General features: G+C 41.8%; 1 protein-coding gene across 1 annotated transcript; it reads left to right on the forward strand.

Moving 5' to 3' along the window:
* Positions 1-5,569: 5,569 nt before the first annotated feature.
* CDCA7L (cell division cycle associated 7-like) lies at positions 5,570-18,658 on the forward strand. Its single transcript, XM_010019860.1, has 10 exons — positions 5,570-5,677; positions 6,511-6,657; positions 10,474-10,605; positions 11,068-11,427; positions 13,288-13,362; positions 13,946-14,131; positions 15,484-15,618; positions 16,496-16,645; positions 17,774-17,910; positions 18,243-18,658. Exons 1-10 carry the CDS (start codon positions 5,570-5,572, stop codon positions 18,271-18,273), a joined length of 1,461 nt encoding a protein of 486 aa, XP_010018162.1. The 3' UTR covers positions 18,274-18,658.
* The last annotated feature ends 826 nt before the right edge of the window (positions 18,659-19,484 follow it).

Here is a 19,484-nt window from a genome sequence, read left to right on the forward strand (position 1 = left end):
GTCTAGTAAGGGATGATGGGCCGAGCGTTGGTCGTTGGGGAGGAGCTTTGTTAATTAATTAGCGTGCGTGTGTAAGCCTGGGGGTGTCATTTTAAAATGGCTAATATTTAATATATTTTTTAATTCTGTTCATTTTTTGTTGAAATGGCAGGATGCCACAAACATATTTCGGTTGCCTGAGTATACATGTGTAAGGCTGGAGGCTTAGGGCCAAACGCAGGCGTGCTTCCAGAGAAGCTGTGGCTGCCCCATCCCTGGCAGTGTTCAAGGCCAGGCTGGACGGGGCTTGGAGCAACTTGGTCTAGTGGAAGGTGTCCCTGCCCATGGCAGAGGGTTGGAACTGGGTGAGCGTTAAGGTCCCTTCCAACCCAAACCATTCTATGATACTACCTCTGCACACGACTGCAGTCTGGTCCATGCCTGGTGCCCACTTTGATACATTGGGCGGGTTGTGTGGTTCAAGTCTTGTGGTGTGGTGAGTCTTCCAGATAGTGGGAAGGAGCAAGAAGGATGTCAGCATCTCAGTCAGCTCCTGCTGATGGAAGATGAGGGCTTTACATGAGTTTCTGTGGACAAGAGGGTTGTAGTGACACTGAAACATCTGTTAGGACCTCTGTCCTCTCAGGGACTTTGTGAACTTTCCACCTCTGTATGACCTCACACTCTTCATTGGCAGTGTGGAGATAAGGACACTAAAACAGCTTGGGAGAAATCTGATTGACGTGGTACAATAGAAGCAAATGACACTTCTCTGGTGCTGTGATGAGAAGCTCTTATTGTCTGCTACTCATCTTTCTGCTGCACAGATAAAATGGTGCACATCATGTCCCTTTTGAGGCTCAGAAAAAGGGAGAAGAACACAGTCTGTTCTCAGTGCTTTCCTGTTTCTCATGGAAGCTTGTTTTTGGCTGAGCAAGGCCTTCACTGGCTCATGCTCCTCTTTGTGATACGCTGGTGAGCAGTGGGGATGTGGTGGCAAAGGTTTCCTTGTCTCTGAAGTCATAGGTCGTCTGCTGGTTGGTGAACTAACTTGCGAGTTTGTGCCTCCATTTAAAGCAATAGCCAAGGAAGTCTGCATTACAAAGTCGCTTCGGATCACAAGACCTGCAGTTCCATTTCCCATCCCAGGGTCTAATTTTGCAGGTCCTTGCACAGCAGTTTCGTGGAGCTCGTTACGAGGGTGCTGGCTGACAAAGCTTTTGCACCCAGAAAGCCTGGGTGCTAGTCATCCAGACATGAAGGGGTGACATGTTGCATTCCTGTTGTACAAAAGTGTTTTCCTTGGAATGCCAGGGCTTGGATAGTAACTAGGCACCACCACAGAGGAAAGGGATGCTGTTGAATTATGCAGAATTAATTCAGAAATAGCTGTTACTACTGTTTAGATCAGTGAGAGATTAGATATTACAAAAGAAGAGACAGTAGCAGCTAACAGAGCCTTTGGACTGTGTTCATATGCTGCATGCTGATATTCACATTATTATCAGTGGTTTTGAAAAGCAGGAGATAGTTTCCAGGTAGATGTTGCTTATGGAAGGTAACATTTTAAGTAACTTGCCATGTGATTATGCTAGTTGGGCATTCTTTACTGTAGGATAAGTAGCTTGATGGGTTTTAGCTTATTTAATTATCAGTTTAAATGAGGCATTGTAAAAACCATACTCTACTGTTCTGAAAATAGTTGAATTTACTAAAATTTCATGGAGTACTTGTCTTTAGCAGTAGGTTGACTGGGGTGAAAATTACCATAACTTTTCAGAGGGACAAGTGGAACCACCCTGAAAGTCCCAGGAGCTGTTCTGTTGCTGTGACAAATTTACAAGCATAGGCAATATCTATCTTCACCTTCGGTGAAATCAAAGTATCCCTGCAAAGATTGTAAAACTGTGATTCATTTTATCGCTTGTTCCTTCTCTCTGATCACTCACTTGACTTTCACCCTGCTGCTTGAGCCAGGAATATACTGCTCTTGCCAGAAGGTTTCAGGTTTTTAGTTCTGATGCTGCTGAGAAATTGCGGACCTCTGGGATCTCCTTGCCTTCCTAGATTGCATTGTTGCCCTTGAGTCTCAGGCTGGCTAGTGCTGCCAGTACTTTTGTCTGTGCATCTAGTTGTGTGATTCTTCTGCACCGCAGTACGTGACTTTCCCCTCTTTGCATTCCACATCACGCATTTGTATGATGTTTAAAATTAAGCTTTCATACAATGTTGTTTGCCGTTTATGATTCCAGTGAAAGACCAGGATCTTGACTTCTAAATAGTTTTGGGTTTTTGGTTTGGCACCTATCGGCATTCTGTCTGGGGCCCTCTATTCTTGTAGTGTTGCCCATAATTGTCAGCCTTGGAGTGCTTCCCCGTTTGGTTGTTATTTTGGGGCTATGAGTTCCAGCCCCAGTAACCCAGTAATCCAGTTCCAGTGCCTGTAACCCTTGGGTCGTGTGCCTCGGGCTGACCTCCATACTGAGCCTGGGACAAGCCAAGAGGTTTCCCAGTGTGTGTTGAAGGTGTGACTTGGAACAAGTTTGGTTTGTATGAGTATGCTTTGGAGAATAAACTAGGATAATTTCAGTTTGAACATTACTGGAATTATCTGTCCTCTGCTTCAAATAGGAGTGCCCATGCATTGTGCAAACTTGAATGAGGGGAGCACAGCCCAACTGATTTTTCTTTTTCCATGAGAGGAGCAAAAAATAGAGAATTACATCTAACCCTGCTTCTTCACACAGTATGTTCTCCAAATACATAGAGAAGAATGTGCTAGTGTGACAATTGGCAATGGAAGTGACATATACAAATACGTCTTAAAAATGTTAAACAGGGCGGACAATGGTGTAGAAATAACTGATGCTTCCCACTGAAGCTGTGGGCATGCACACAGGGAAGCGGTTATCTCCTCACAGCCTGTCAGGGAGCTGCCTTGCAGAAGGTCAAGTTGCATCTGTTTTGGATTTGGTATCAGGAAGGTTGCTTTTTCACTTGAGACACCAGAATTCTTCCTGTTGATGCGGAATGTTAACCAGATCACCTCAGGCTTTTTTTTTTCTCCTTGCCTAACAAAGGGAATGGAATTTGTGGAAAATCGTTGGTTTGACTGGGGGGGACCTCAGGTGCCTTTTTTCTCATCGCTCATGTGGGTGTGCGGGAGCATTGCTGAAGCAGGTCTGACATCCCTCCTGGCCTCATTTTTCCATCCGTCACCCTTGGTGCCAGACCTGCCAGCCCCCACGGGCATGCACAGACTGCTCCTGGTTCTGCAGAAACAGTAACTCTCCACCATGCAGCCCAACAAATCCTCGTGCATTCCTGGGTGTATGGGCAGTATTTTGTCAAATTTAGAGATGGGGAAACTGAGAGATGGGGATGTCTTGAACCTTGATCTTCCATTGAGAAACAGGGCTGCCCCATCCCTGGCAGTGTTCAAGGCCAGGTTAGACAAGGGCTTGGAGCCACCTGGTCTAGTGGAAGGTGTTCCTGACTGTGGCAGGGGGGTTGGAAATAGATAATCTTTAAGGTCACTTCCACCCGAAATAGTCTATGATTCTTGCAGTTGTTGGATTATGTGGTGTTTGTAGCGGGGAATGTTTTCCATTGCTTTTGAAAAGTACCTGGTGGGTGTTTTAAACAAGTGTATTTTATGTGCAAAAATAACTGATTTCAATAGGTATAAAATTTCCTACTTTGACTTTTTCAGCAGCAGTTAATTATTTCCAGCTTTTAACAGATTTTCAGTACTTAGCTTTCGTAACTTCAAAAGGCAGTATTTCTCACATCTCTGCAGCATTTCAGCAGACCACTGTGTCTGAACTCGTGGTCTGTTCAGGTCGAAATGATTTCCCTGAGCAAGTCTGCAATGTTCATAACCTTTCTGGCTTTGTGTGTGGGTTTAGTGTCAAAAAGCTCCTTTCTTGAAGTGCCTGCATCTTTAAGGTCCCTTCCAACCCCAGCCATTCTCTTATTCTATAATTCTATGATCTTTCAAGTGTTTAAACTGATTAACATTTTGACATTTGTGTTTAGGCACATGTGTATTTTCTTTCTTGGTGTATGCTACTTTGTTGACAGTGTTAATGTGCTAGGCTCTTACACTGATTATAAATCAGTTTCTGAATGTTGTAATTGAAAGTTAAAAATGCAAATGTCTGTGGCTTCCAGAACTACACAATAACAGTAAACAATTCATCACGGCAGAGGTGTTCGGTACAAGCTCATCTTTGATGTCTGTCTGTTGATGGCAGTGGACTTTTGCTGGGAATAAAGTCAAGGATGCTCTTTTTGAACTCCTGAAATATGCCCATCTCATGTGTCAGCTGTTGTCTGTTGTTAGCCTAAGCCCTTTCAGTGAAATGGAGACTTATCAATGACTGAATGAGATTCTTTGTAGTTGGGCTACAGGGAGCAAGTCACAAACTACAAAAATTTTTTGAAGTTCTGCAGTGAGCTACTTACATCAGAATCTTAGTGTTCGGGAATGCATAAAGATTAAAAAGAAGTCTTCTATTGGGAAAGATTTTTTGGTTTCTTTCTTGGTTTAAAATCTGTAATTACACCCCCATAATGGCTCCTCTGGTGCAGATGTAGAAGTAATAGACAAAGAATAAATTAGTTAGGCATAAAGTAATCACAGCAGTGGCTAACTTGACTGTACAATAGCGCAAGAACTAATGCAATGGCTCCTGGAATCGGTTTATTCATAGCAATGAGGCTTGCAGCTCTTTGTATGTTTTTCCATTAAAATGCATAGTGCTTCATTTTTAATGCTGCTCTGGACCGAGTGAATTACATCATGGCAAGGGAGGTGGATTCTAGCCATTTGTTCTATGAGGTGGGGGTAAAGGAATATCCAAAGGGGTTCAAATGTGGACAACACAGCTTCTGCAGTGCATTGGATTGTGTATTCAGCTCTTGCTCAAGCAACAGTAAATCAGTTTTGCATCAGTCTACATCAGCTTTAAAAAAACAAGAACAAAATTAAGCCCATGTATGCCCATTAGTGTAGCTTCTTTCAGAGTGAAGCTTTGGTCATGGTGCTGTATGCTCGTTTAATGGGGATGGAATGTTGTCAGCAACATTATTTTTGGAGAATGAGCCTCCTTTGGGCCATCTGCCTTGGCATAAATAAATAAAGGATAAAATAATAGTAGAAACAATCATTATAAAAGGCCCTGTATGAGTAGCCTTGGTTGTCTATGGTGGCGAACAAGGACAGGCTGCTCTTGTTCTGGACTTCATGTTGGGGATTTTTGCTTGAATGTTTAGGGTTGGAAACTACCTCCTTCAGATGAGGAACTGGCCCCTCTCACCAGGCAGCTCTTGATCTCATGTTTGTGAGAGTTAGTGAGAGGAATGGGAAATCCATGTGTGGCTTTATCACACAGCAAATAGCAGAAAGGCTTGCTTCGATTAAGAGTAGCGTGTGTGATGTGTACGTGTGGTCCTGGAGATGTAGACAATAGATGTCTGGGTGCTGTTGAGTGATATGGACACTTTTCTGCCTGAGCATTTCTGAATGACTGAATGGTTTTGCAGATGATACTGGGATGTATAAAACCATGTTCTGAAGCTCGGCAAAATGCTTTCCGCCTCCATTTTTAAGGCTGGATCTGTTCATCACATCCTTCCACACACCAGATCCAAAAAGCAGGCTAGGTGGGAGCTATCTGAAGGTGGAAGGCTTCAGGTAAGCCTCTCCATGTAATGAGCTAGGTTGTTATATAGAGAGGCTTATCTGAAGTGCTTGGTGAAGCATGTCGTCAGAGGGAATGGTTGGATGTAGTGGTACGAGTCTCCTGTGCTGGGATTGGACTTCTTGAACTCTGAAGTTGTGACCTTCATCACATCAGAAAGTGCTGCTGGCTGCCTTTGGCAGTGCTTCCTCCTGGTGGGCTACACTGTGGGCTTCTTACAAATGAGAAATGTTTTTGGTTAAAATAGGTTTTCACTTCTTAACAAGTGTTGTGGAAAAAGCTCTGCAGCGGTACTGACAAAAGAGAATGAGTTGCATTGGTTTTATTTTGGGAGTTAGCTTAGTGTCTGCTAAAATATGTAATGGTACTGTTATTGGTACCACTCTAATGGTGAGGTTTCTTTGTACTTGAATAGTATTTTGTTATACTTGAAGGTGTGTTGCTCACCTCTGAGCCATCATGCTCTGAAGAGGAGCAATAGTGGTGGGTTTCAGTATGGATAAAGGGTGCACTGAACACATGCTTGCAAAGATGAGACACACACATATTTTTACATCTGAGAAGTACTGTTCTATGGAGTTGAACACCCTGCATATCACATCCCCTCCCTAGCCCTAAATCTGGAGTCTGTATTTAGGGATTAAAACAGTCTGTACTGAATTTTCCTGGAGTTTATCTAAATGAGACACAGTTTACACATAGCATATTCTGTGAAACAGATTTGCACTTGCATAGGAGTATAAAAATAAGTTGAACTGTTGCTAATTTGAGTTTTCCTAATAAGTTGGCGTGTCTGACTCGTTTCTTCTCTCTTGTTTTGAATCAGAAGGAGATACCCAAGGACGTGACTGACATTTTTAATGCCCCCAGTGACACTGAAGATTTTCTGGGGTTTCGAGATGACACTTCCAGGCAGAGGTTGTTGTCAGAGGACACCTATGCTAATCTTGGTTCCCTGGAGCCAGGAAAAAAGGTAGGAAGAGATTTCCTTGGCCCAGTTACATTTCCTGGGTGCAGTAGTACTCTGAGCCTGTGTCAAGGCTATGTGAGCTGTAACTTGCAGCAAAACCCATAATTTGCAGTTCTCTTATTAAAAATGAATGTAAACAAACTTGCTATATTTTTTAGTGTTCAGTGATTGCTTTTAAAGACTGTTTCATAACATAAAAAGGAAAATGAGTTTCATTAAAAGATGAGTTTAAGTGAAGCAAATAGGAAAGAGAGAATCGTCCTGGGTTGGTATGTTCTCTGGCTACGTACAACAGTGGAAATTCATGATACTAGAGGGGCGTTTGTGAGTATGCAGACTTCAAGGTATTTCTTCCAGAAATTTATCTCGGTTCTGTTTCTGCACTAACATCACATTTTAGTGGTGGCAACCCACAGAAACTATCAGCTCCAGTTGATGATAGTGAGATTTGCAGGATCTCTGCTCTCTTAATGGTGAAATAGCTTGATCAGCATAATGGTTTGATATTTTTTATTCTCTGATTTGGTAGCTGGAGGTACCAGCTGAATTCACAAGAAAGGAAGAGAACTGATGTTCTCAAGAACTGTCTTGGCTGCCATAAAATCTAGGTTTTAGCCTTTTAGAAGCTTCTGATTACATGCTTGACAGCTATGGGTTAATGTGCTAAAAGATACCTTTGTCAGCAGTGCTTTCAAAAAGGTCCCTCCGTTCCATTAATAACAACATTGAAAAGGTGCTTTTTTTTCTCGTTTTAATTTTTCCGAGTCCATCAGGTCCGTACGTGCTTAAGAGGTGCTGAAGACAAGGACGATGGCGAGTGTTAGCAAAGGAAACAGAGAGAATGAGGCTTGTATGAGTAGATACTATTTCTGAGCCTTTGTAGGCAAATGGCCTTAGGAGAGTGAAGAAGCCGTTTGGGGGTAGAGCCACAGTCTGCTATGAAGAAAGACAGTGGCTGAAATGTAGTGAAATGGGCTCTAAATTGCTTCATAGTCTTGTTGCTAGATGGCAGTACTAGTAACTTGAGAAAACCAGGAGGTAGCTTGCTCTTCTATTTGTGGCTTTGTGTGGAGCAAGAAGGATCAATGAGGAGAGGTAGTGGTGGTATTTCCACCACTTGTGCGGGAGACTGAGCTTCTGCTGCCTGCTCAGGGACAGCTGGCACCTTACTTTTCTCTGCCTTGGTTTCTCAACTTGTGAGATGGAGATTACGACAATGATCTTTGCTACAGAGTATTTTAAAATTCTCTGATGAAAAATGCTGGGGAAGTGTTAGGCATTGTTAGTTTAAAATGTGTTACTGGGAACCCCCGTGAGTCTTGTTCCAAATTTACAGCTGGCACTGCAGCCTTCTTTATCATTCCTGCATTTCCCTTGGGCTGAGAATTATTTTAAATCTTCATCAGTTTTAAGTTTAACTCCTTTACCACCAAATGGTACACTAAAAACACATTAAAAGCAAAGCAATGGGGAGTTCAGAAAAATTGGGCAGTTGTTGGGAGAGGAGGCAAGGCAAGCTGCCCTTCTAGGGCGTGAATGGGATCTTAGTGCATCAGGTGTTCCCTTGGATACTGATGTGCAAATGCGTTAACAAGTAGCAACCTCTGCATGTCTGCTTTTCCTTAGGGCTTTCTGCAATCCTATTCCCATAATCTCTACACTTTTGTGGACTTTCAGCCATTTCTTCTATAGTTACCCCCGATACCTGTTTTACCCTGTATAGACCATTCATCACAGGTGTAACAGCATAGCTCTAGGTGTGTTATTTTTAGTCACTTTAGCTAACAAACAGTTTATTTTCCCCCCTCCCCTTCATTGTGGAATTTCATGAAAAACCAGAATGCATAACAGCTTCAGTTTCCCTCCAAGAAATGCAATTTAACTTTAAAGTAACTTCCCTATTGTGTTTGTTCCTTTCTCAGGCAGCTGCACTGCAGCTATCAACAAAAGAATAAAGTAATTTTGCTCAGAGAAAACTCATTCCAATTACCCATAATAATTTGTAGGAGATGTTTAAGTGCAAAGAAACAGCATATGCAGTAGCGTCCCCCTCCCATTCCCCTGTAAGTTTTTCCACTCATGTATTGTATCTGGTTTTCACCAGACATTATCTTAAGGTAAAGAAGGGTGTAATTAAAGCCAGGGAAGGGAGAGAATTGAAAGGAATAATAAAGATATTTAGCAAGTGCATTATATGAAAGGTCATTTTTGTATCTTGCGTGAGAGGAAGAAATAGCAGAGGAAAAATGGGGAACAAGTGAGTGTTGCTGACTTTCAAGAGGCAGGTGTGGTGTGAACATGGGTTATGTTCCTACTGGGAACAAGTCTTTCAGGAGATTAACAGGGGCAAGTTGGCAGATGGTCTTCTGCTAATTCTGACTGGGAGTATGGAAATACATTACTGATTTAGTAAATGCATTGTGTTTAATTGGTATATAATGTGCATATCGTGAAGAGTGTTTTAATGAGATCTTAGTTCATTTTTCATGGGCTGAATTTTTACTTCGTAGTCTGTAGGCAGAAATTTGGTATCTGTATACCCTAGAACACGTTTGAATGATAAACTGCACCACTGAAAGAGAGTTGAGCAGTTGGAAGGTGGAGGGATGTTAGTCAGGCTGTTCAAAGCTCTGCAGTTTTGTCTTGGGATCTGTCACTTCAGTGATGCTGTACAAGCATAAGAAGGAGCAGACTCCATCCCTGAGAGCCTTGAGTGCTGCTGCAGCAAGCCCAGAGGAGAGGCTCTCTATTTTTTTCTTTTTTCTTTCTTTTTTTTTTTACTGTGTTTGTGGTTCATATTTTCTTCCATTTATCCTGGTTTCAGCTGTAACAGTTATTTTTTGCCTTCTTAGTAGCTGGTGCAGTGCTGTGTTTCAGCTTTAGCCTGAGAACAATGCTGATAACACACTGCTGTTTTAGTTGTTGCTCAGTAGTGCTTACCTTGATCAAGGACTTTCTCAGTCTCGTGCTCTGCCAGTGAGGAGGGGCACAAGAAGCCGGGAGGAAGCAGAGACAGGACACCTGACCCAAACTGGCCAAAGGGATATTCCATAGCACAGCACGTCATGCCCAGTATATAAACTGGGGGGAGTCACTCGCAAGGCTAGATCGCTGCTCGGGTCAGGCTGGGTATCAGTCGGCAGGCGGTGAGCATTCGTGTTGTGCATCACTGCTGGTTATTGTTGGGTTTTTTTCCTTTCCCTTTTTAGTTTTATATTCTCTCTCCTTGTTATTTCCCTTTATAATTACTACTAGTAGTGGTAGTTTTGTGTTGTACCTTAGTTATTGGACTGTTCTCATCTCAGCCTGTGGGGTTTACATTCTTTCGATTCTCCTTCCCATACCACCGAGAGTGGGGGGGAGGAAAGTGGGAAGTGAGTGAACAGCTGTGTGGTGCTGAGCTGCTGGCTGGGCTTAAACCACACCACCATTCAAAGCCTGGTTTTTTAGATCCAGAAGAAAACATACAACACAGCATGATAATTTACATGTAAGAAAACAGGTAGTTTATTTTCATTGGGTAGTACTACGGAAGAGGGGAAAGAGGCAAAGAAGAAGAAAGTTTCCCCCACAAGAAGCAGCTCAGTTAAAGCCCTGTGCTGAAAATGAGGGGAAAAAATCCTAAGCTAAATAACTTAGTGCTGAAACTGTATGTCTTCTGCTTTTTTCTTTCAACGGGCTTTGCCTGCAAAGTGCTTTCACTTTGCAGTATGTGCCATCTAGTTGGTACCTTCTTGAACCTCAGAACCTGTTTATTGTGACTGTGAGACTACTGTGTATCTGACTGTCTCTCACAGCTACTGGCTGGTGTTTTTACAGGGGGTTCGATTTCAGTCCAGGTGCCTCACTGAAGAGCTGCAGAGGATTTTCACAGAAGACACTGACTCTGAAATGGAAACGTTTGAAGGCTTTGCTTCAAGCGAGGTGGATGTGAACAAGAAAGGAGTTCTGGTAAGGCAATCACCTACGTATGAATGTATATGTTGACTTCCGTTTTTTTCTGTCTTCTGTGTAAACCCCCTGTTCTAGTAGGCGTGTTTCTGATGTACTGTGATGTTCTTTCTTCATGCTGAAGGAGAATATGCATTATTTTAAAAGAGATAAAAAGCTTTGTTTAGTGTAACATCACATAGTAGAAATGAGAACTTCTTCCCTTGCTTCTAGACTGACTGCTGGGCAAGAATATTCCTTTGAAGACGACCATGTCTGTATCAGACTATTAATATGTAGATTTTGTGTTGGTCTCTGCACAGGGAGAAGTGGTGTACTGTGAACTTTTAAAAATCTGTTGGGTTAGGTGAATTTATTACTGTGCCTTTGGGTGGTGTTGCTCCTGCCTAGAGTTAGTGATTTAAAAATGACCTTCTTTGTGTCACAGCCAATAATGTAACATGGGATTCTTCTTGCCTCTAGGCAGTAGAGTTGGACTTGAGTGATGGAGAACGTGATAATTTACTGGGTAATGAGGAAGAAGAGGAGGAAGAGGCAAAGAAGAAAGGTTCCCCCAAGAGAAGAAGCTTCGGCCTCCGTGTTGCCTTACAGTTTCCCACCAGAAAGTCATCAGAGAAAAAAGTGCCTGAACAAGATTTTTCTAACTTACCTCTAAAAGAAAGTGAATCCCTCACACCTCTTTCGAAAGAAGTAAGCTGTAAGCGGTGGGATAAACTAGAGGGCTCTGCTTCAGAGTCTGAAGAAGATGTGAAAGAAACACAGGAGGAAAGTTCCAGTGCTCTGCTTAAGAGAGCCATGAATATTAAAGAAAATAAAGCCATGGTAAGACTTTAGAGCAGTGGTTTGTCCTCTGACATTTACATCCTAGTACTTAGCTTCAGCACAAATGAATGTTGGAGTCCCTGCTGGTGCTATGCTTTGGGAAAATCTCATGGTGGTTTGTGTTTGAATTTTTCTACCTGGGAAAACCCTAGAGGAGTGTCAGCACCCAGACATGAACCCCTAGAATAGCCTCAAGTAGGACTAGCCTGCTAGGACCAGAACTGAACCAAGCATTTTGCATGTGGATGTGAGCAAAGTTACAGATGCCTGAGCTGTAGTATCATATTCAGAACATCAGAAAACCAACTGGTCCCTTCAAGTCATTCATGGTGCCATTTGCACAACAGAGTTTCTACTTTTCATTTGTGTCTGACAGATCTGCTGCAGTTAGTAATGGGAAAGCCAGCTGAAAACTACTAGGGACGATAAATGTAATTTTTCAGTTATATGGGATGTGTTTACAATTATGCTTTGCTATATAATTGCTGAAAGTGTGTGTTTGTATGTGTGTATGTCTGGGAAAGAGAGACGCAATCATTCCCTAACGCTTTTTTCCTCTGTTGTCCAACATGCCACCAGCTCTCTTTAATTATCACGCTGCCGTGCAAATTCAAGTTGATGTTGGGTCCTCAGTGGTTCCTTCAGTTTTACTGTATTCCTGGAAAAGCTACGTCTGCCCAAGTACAAGTACACCTCTTGCGTGTGTAGGCCTCCGTGTAAAAACTTGCTTTAGTTTTGTAGTTGTGTTTCTGATCTGTCTTGTATCCTCACTGCTGTTTTGTTGGTCTTGCTGGTCTTCCACTATTCTCACATTCCACTCTTCCTTCTAGTTCAACCACTGCAAAATTCATTGGCATCCTGGTTGCAGTACTGTAGTGATGTTGAATAGGTCTTGGTAAATGCCACACTGAAGTATTTACTGAGAAATGCTGTATCCAGCTTCTAATTTCATAATGGTAGGGTGGTCTCAAAGACAGCTAACAGCCTTGGTCATCCCCGCTATTGCTGTTTTTTCAGAAGATAGCCTCATCCTGGCCTTCCAGAAGAGGTCAGCGTGTTTCTGGACCTGTTAGCCACTGCTTCTGTTGAAATGTACATGGTGCAGCATGTACATTTCATCCTGCTGCAGTGCTTCTTATACTGCATACACCATGCTTAGGAGAACTGCACATGGGGCTTAGTTGTTTTATGACTTTGCAAATGAGCGTGTACCCATGTCGCTGTGTGTATCTGTAGAAAGCAGTGAGTATGTAGCATTACTGGCTGTGGTTTGCAGCATTTGTGAAACCAGCACTAGCTGTCATTGAAAAAAAGGGATGTTCCTAGTCTTTGCTACAAAGGAGCACTGGAGAATGATGAGCAAAGTTTCCCTGCTGCAATGTCACTGCTTAAGGGGACGCTCACCCTGGCAAAAAGCACAGGTCTATCAGCAGTCATTCAGAAAAATAGCACACAGGGAACCAGATGATGGTCTTCTGGGCAAGGGCACCCTGTCTTCCTGCTCTCCCTCCTGTAATGGACTGTGAATTTCTCATTATCGGTCATAGATGCTGTAACCATGTTGTAATGTGCTTGCTTCAGTGCTGTTTTGACAGGATTGGATGTTATTCTAGCTAATTCAAAATCCCAGTAGGAATTAGTGGGAGCTGTGAAGTTAGTACTGCCTGCAGGGTTTTGCTTATTCAGGGGTAAATTAACTGCTTTTATGAGCCCCACTTAAAGTGCCTCCAGAAAGGTTTCATGCACTGAAACTTCATGTGTTTAGATATAATTTAGAGTGTATGTGAGGAGTGGATGATTGGTGTTGCTTATTTGCAAGTTTGCAGTGAGTTTTCAATGTGGCATCACTATTGATTTCAGCTTGCTCAGCTGCTGGCAGAACTGAATTCTATACCTGAACTGTTCCCAGTGAAAACCCCCACCTCGACTCCTTCGGTAAGTCTCTGCTACTGGCTGGAGGTCATTTTGCTGGACTTAGGATTAATGTGTTTCCTGATGAAATGCTTTCACCGTGTTTGTTTTTGTTTTCTTTGGTGTTGGTCACTTTGTTTGTGTAGATTTGCTATTGGTCAGTATTTTAAGTACCAAAGGTTATGTCAGGAAATGGAATTTTATAAGATAATTTATGAAGAAATATAGAGACCAAGATGAGATGCTTCTTTATCATTTTTGCCAAATTTTGACAAATGCACGTGTATGTGAGAATAAGGAAGAGTAGTTGCTTTCCTTTGAATTTAGATCCTGTTAATATCCCTCTTGCAGGGTTTTCTTCTAAAATCCACGCTTCCCAGCAGAGCTATGCTGGTGGAATTGAACTGCTTCAACATGAACCCAGAATGATACTAATAGTTATTTCAAGTGACTGTTCTTGACTAGAAGCAGAGATACGGAAAATAGGAATATTTAGCTTCTGAAGAACAGTGAGAGCTAGCTTCTACCTTAATATGCCATACATAAAATTTTGGTACCGTTCTGTGGTGTTAATTGGAATAGAATTTGACTGTTCTTCTCTTTCTAGAAACAGAAGAAAATCCCAAGGAGAACATTTTCAGAAGGCCAGATAGCACGTCGCATGAACCCAACCAGAAATGCTCGTCCACCAGAAAAATTTGCCTTGGAAAAGTTTGCGGTGTCAGATACCAAGTTTGCAGAACACTTCAGTAACTATAGACGACAAAACCTCTTGAAGAAGAGACTCAGTGTGGTATTTGCCAGACTTCAATATCTCCAGTAGTCAGGGATTAGGAAACATTTAAACTGTTGGCCAGCACTTAGAGCAGACATCCTACAGAAAGTTAATGAGAAGCTTTGGTTGGGATTAGCTACAAAAGAAGTTATCTTCAGGCCTTCCTGCCTCATCTTGCACCCATTAACTGGGCTCTATTTGTGACCTGTGTTGTCCAAACATGACAAGGCAGTTATAAGGTCTATTATTTATTCATTAATTGAAAATTACTAGAGCCCACAACGTAGAAGGCCTTTTGAGTGGCAAGGCAGTGGGGCTGGTGGAGGTGACAAAGGAGATCTTCTCTATCTTCAGACTCAGAGAAAAAATAGCAAAGGAGATGGGAGTTATATAGCTGAACTGGGAATGAACGAGGGGAATTGCACCAACAAACTGCTGATGTACTGGTTAGCCATTCAAGACTTGTAGGTATTATTCTTCCCAACTTTCTTAAAACCTGTTTTTTCCCTCCGTTGGCTTATGGTGGTTGTTTGTCTTGGTTATATTTACTGTATAGCCTTTATGAGGAAGTTTGCATCTGCACAGGCTGGATTCCAGTTCTGCTTGTAGGAATGAATGCTTGGCATAGTTGAAGCATTATAGAGGGAACTTGGCTATGAAGAAAAGTGGAGTAGCACTGAATGAAAACCTGGGCTAGTAAATAAGTATTTTGGAAAGAACAGATCTAGGCTGATCTAGGGTAAAGGATAAATAAGATGTTAAAGAGTGGGATAGGGAGAAAGCTGAAGATCAGGTGAAACTCATACATGAATAGGGGTCATGGAAGGAAAAAAAAGCACTTACTAGTGACTGGAGGACTCCCTTCTAAATAACAAACAGGATAATAAGAAAGGGCTCGGTATGGCAGGACTAACCTAAAACTTCAATAGTTTTGGAGGACATTAGAAATTGTCACTGGATAAAGCAATTAGAGAGCATGCTGGAAGGTTGAAAGGTTGAAAGAGCATGGGAAGGCAGAAGGTCACAGTTCCTTCTTTTAAGAGGGGAAGAAATGGAGTATGAAGAGTTACAGTAGACATGTGCAGGGAATGCAAAGAAAAGGAAGTAGAAGAAAAACATGTTAGGGATTGTAGAAATAGAAGTAGTAATGGTGGGAAGGAAGAACACAGAACGAATACTAAGTGGAGTATGGAAAAGATTAGGGAGGAGAGAGAGAAAGAGGTGATGATTTTGATTCCCTGTTCTCACTGCGGTCCATGAGCCACCCCCTCTAGACTACATACATATTATAAATGAAAGAATTTGTCACCAAGTGTGGTGACAGAATCTTCATGGCACCAGACAAAAGGTGTTGAGATGAGTTTGTTTAGCAGGGGAATTGTGGAGTGCGCAAAAGGAGGAGAACATCAAAGTACTCATCTCACCGTCCAGTAGAGGATATTACTGAGGAGGACTTGGACAACATTGCAATCACTGTTAAAGATAAAATCTATGACAAAGTTCTAGTAAGTGGCTGCTGTTCTTGAGTATGTCCATGTGCTTAAAATTGAAAGTTCTTAATAGTTCACTGGTGTTTGCTAAAAGGTATGCTTTCCGTGCTTAAAATTGAAAGTTCTTAATAGTCACTGATGTTTGCTAAAAGGTGTGCTTTCCTGCATTGGAGAGAGCAGTTTGGCATTATAATATTACACAAACATAACTTTGAAAACTTTGCCAGGCTTCCGTGGGCTTGCCTGTGCTGGTTGATATGCCCCGCCAACTTTTTCCTCAGCAAGGAAGTGCTTTCTTCATTGAGCTATTAAGTGGGATTTGCTATAGGTATGAGTCACCACTGATGAAAGTCGACATCCCTTTGATCTCTCGTTCTCACTTAGTATAAATGTGGTGGTGCTGGTTGTACTAGTAAATAATAGTGATTCCTGTGGAAATGACATTTCTCTGTGGTTTGGGTAGTTTCCAAAGGTCTTGATAAAACTCGTCCTTCCTTTCTTTCACTGGATTTGGCAATTATTAATTGTCTTAAAGATCTAGATGATCAGCTTCCTATTTCGTGCCTCATTACATTTGCAGAAATGAGTCACAAGGTCATTTTCTGAATAGTATTAGCTCTTTCCTAGATAGAGGAAAGGATCAGAACTGCAACATGAGGTTTGAGTTTGAGACTCCCACTGCAACTGAGGCTGGGCACTGTAAAATTCCTAGCATCTCTCTAGAGATTTATTATAATAACAGAACTTATTGTTTTTACCAAGATTTTCATTGCTGAATTTGACTTTGGTTTGAAGTTTGTGTTTTGCTCTCAGCAGATACACTAGCAAAGGTCAGCAATGAGCATTTAAGATGTCCTTCCGACATACCTCAGTTTCTCTTTTCCAACTTCAGGGTAGTACTTGCCACCAGTGTCGACAAAAGACAACTGATACAAAGACAATCTGTCGCAACCACAGCTGTGGTGGAGTAAGGGGACAGTTTTGTGGACCATGTCTTCGAAATCGCTATGGGGAAGATGTGAAATCAGCACTGCTTGATCCAGTAAGTATTTCTAGGTCTTGAAAGAAAGTGTAATGAATACAGTTTTGTCAATAAGCTGTGAGGAACACTTGCTCATGATAACATGGAGCTCAAAGCTTTTTGCCATGAGAAAGTCTGTAGTACTGTTACAACTGATACTGATCTTGTTGGAGCTCAAGTGGAACGTGCTGGACGTGGGTTACAATCCATCCATCTTCCTGCTTTGAAGTTTCATTTGCTTACCAGATAGTGGAGGGAAAGCATGACAGCTTTTAAGAAGAGGAATCTGTCCCCTTTCAGAAAAATGCCAGTATGTTCCCTTTTTTTTAATGCTCGCAGTAATGTGGCATGCAAAGCAGGTTCCTTGGTTTAGATTCCGATTTTTAAATATGAGAAAAAAGGAAAAGGATACCTAGAAGTCTCAGGGTTGGTTCCCTTTTCTCTGTTGTCCCTCAAGGCTCTGAGCAAGGAGGAAGTGCAGGCTGCTGCTAGAGAATGAGGCATGTGGGTACACAAAGAACTCTCAGCAGAGTAAGCCCTCCATGTGCTCAGCTTGTTCTGGGGCCTCCTCTTACCCACCTCTGCTTTAGATCTGGGCTTCTGGGTTGTTCTGAAAGATGGTGGAGAGCTAATGGCTCTGGTTTACTAGCCTAGTGTAGCAATGGCTGCAATTCCGTAATGCAGGCTGTTAGAACCTGCCTCTCTGATCAGTTGCTGAGCAGCTGGAAGGTGCCTGACTTCATGTACGTGCTAGATAATTCAGCCCCAGGAATCATGCTATACCGGCAGGCAGAGCCAAAGAAACCTCTAAGAGGGGCTACCTGTCTTTTGCTAGGCAGTTTGCTGCAGTCAGCCTAGCATAGGTGAGTTACCATTAGGCATTGCAGGTGCCTTTTGTCTGTTTGAAAATCAATACTGAGTACACCAAAGAACCTGAGTCTTCAGAGTTTAGAAGTATTTAAGCAAACAGGGTAGTACTTAATAATTTCTTTAATCCTGCAGAATTTGGAAAGTGTTTACAAGGTTGGTTGGCTGACTGGTAGAGGTTTTTAAAACCTTGTGTCTGAGCAGTGGGAAGATGACTGTGACCCCTATAACCTTACTCATGTCTTGTCTTTACTCCCCCTTCCACCCTCACTGCCTTTTCAGGCCTGGATCTGTCCCCCTTGTCGTGGGGTGTGCAACTGCAGCTACTGCCGCCGGCGGGATGGGCGCTGTGCCACGGGCATGCTCATCCACTTGGCCAAGTTCTACGGCTACAACAATGTCAAGGAGTATCTGGAAAGGTGAGGGCTGTGCCCCAGTGGTCATTTCCTTTTAAACTGTTGTAGCCCTTTAAACAATACCTGACTTCTGTCGCCTGGGGAGATCCTGGACCTACGCAAAAGAAATCTTTTGGACTTGAAATCAGCTTCATTAAAGCAAGTCATATTGTCTGTAAACAACTGATTTCCGTAAGAGATTGAAGTGCTTTTGCCAATTTGAAATCTGTATTGATTGCTTGGAGCATATAGAAGTGCTATTTTAGAAGCTGTCATCTTCGTCAATGGTAGTTGTCTGTTTATGGGGAACCTGAATTTCCTATAAAGCACTAACACTGTTTTCTCACATTTTCTAGTTTACAGAAACAGCTGGCGAATGACAATTGAGAACTCTGAATTCAAGGTGTGCCTGTGACTGGTTAATATGTTGACAACATTTGACTTCAGAAGGTTATTACTATGTTTTATATAAGATAGAATTGTAGGGTAGAGTATATGCATTTCTTTGTTCAGAACTTTGATTGATGTGGTCTTATGCAAAAGATCTCTCAGGAATATGTTTTGGTAGAGAATTCTACATGCACAGACCTATACGTTAAGTGAAATGGCACTCTTGAACTTTGAGTGGTTAATTTTTAATAGAGCTACGCAACCACATGATTGAGAACTTGGTCAATTTGAGCAATATTTTTATTTATATAATTATGCAAGTTTGCAGAAAGGGTGTTTAATGACTACCTGTAAAGCATATCCTGTCTTTAAAGAAACAAAACGCCCTTTGTGTTCTAGCTTGACCCTAAAGATTCAGTTTTCCAACTCTTGCTTTCTGAACCTACTCCTGCACCTGTAGTTTATGGAACTTTCCATGCAAAAAAAGGAAGGGTACTTTCATCTGAATGCCATAATATTTCAGCCAAAGCTGATATGGGGGGATGATTTTTTTTTTTGTATTCCAAAGTGCAATTAATAACTGAAACATGAAAGTGGAAGAGTGTTTTATAAAAAAAAAAAAAAAAAGAAAAAAAATTTAAAGAATTCTAAACATCATCCCAATAAAGAATTGTTCACCTACAGTTTTCATGTGATGTACCTGCTGCCTGAACCAACTACCTTACAGCAGTTGGTAACTGTAACTGTTAACTGTTAACAAAACAGAGTTCAGGATTACATTTTTAACGTACAATTCATATTTAGATGTATTTTTCATATGTACAACCAAACTTTCAAACTTTGTTTAAATGCAATGTTTGTATTGCAGTATGGGTATGTTAAAGTTCTTGTAAGATACGTTTCATTTTATGTAGAGAGAATAAAAAGTAACCAAGAGGAGTAATTTGTCAGTTGAATCTACACCCAAATGCTGATGTTTCCCATTTACTTTCCATAGCTGGTGTAATGAAGGAATGCTTGCAGATCAGTAATCATTATGTGGTGAAAGTCATGAACACAACACTGACAGATGAGGATATAACAGCATAGAGCACATAGAGTGTTACAGGAAAGATTGTGGTTTTGGGAGGCAAATCTGCTCTAGCTGATTATGAAAAATATTTATGTCCTTCTGCTTTAACTACAAGGCAGATTAAGAAGGCAGCACG

This window comes from Nestor notabilis, unplaced genomic scaffold, assembly GCF_000696875.1.
Source record: "Nestor notabilis isolate BGI_N333 unplaced genomic scaffold, ASM69687v1 scaffold4348, whole genome shotgun sequence".
Classification (NCBI taxonomy): Eukaryota; Metazoa; Chordata; class Aves; order Psittaciformes; family Psittacidae; genus Nestor; species Nestor notabilis.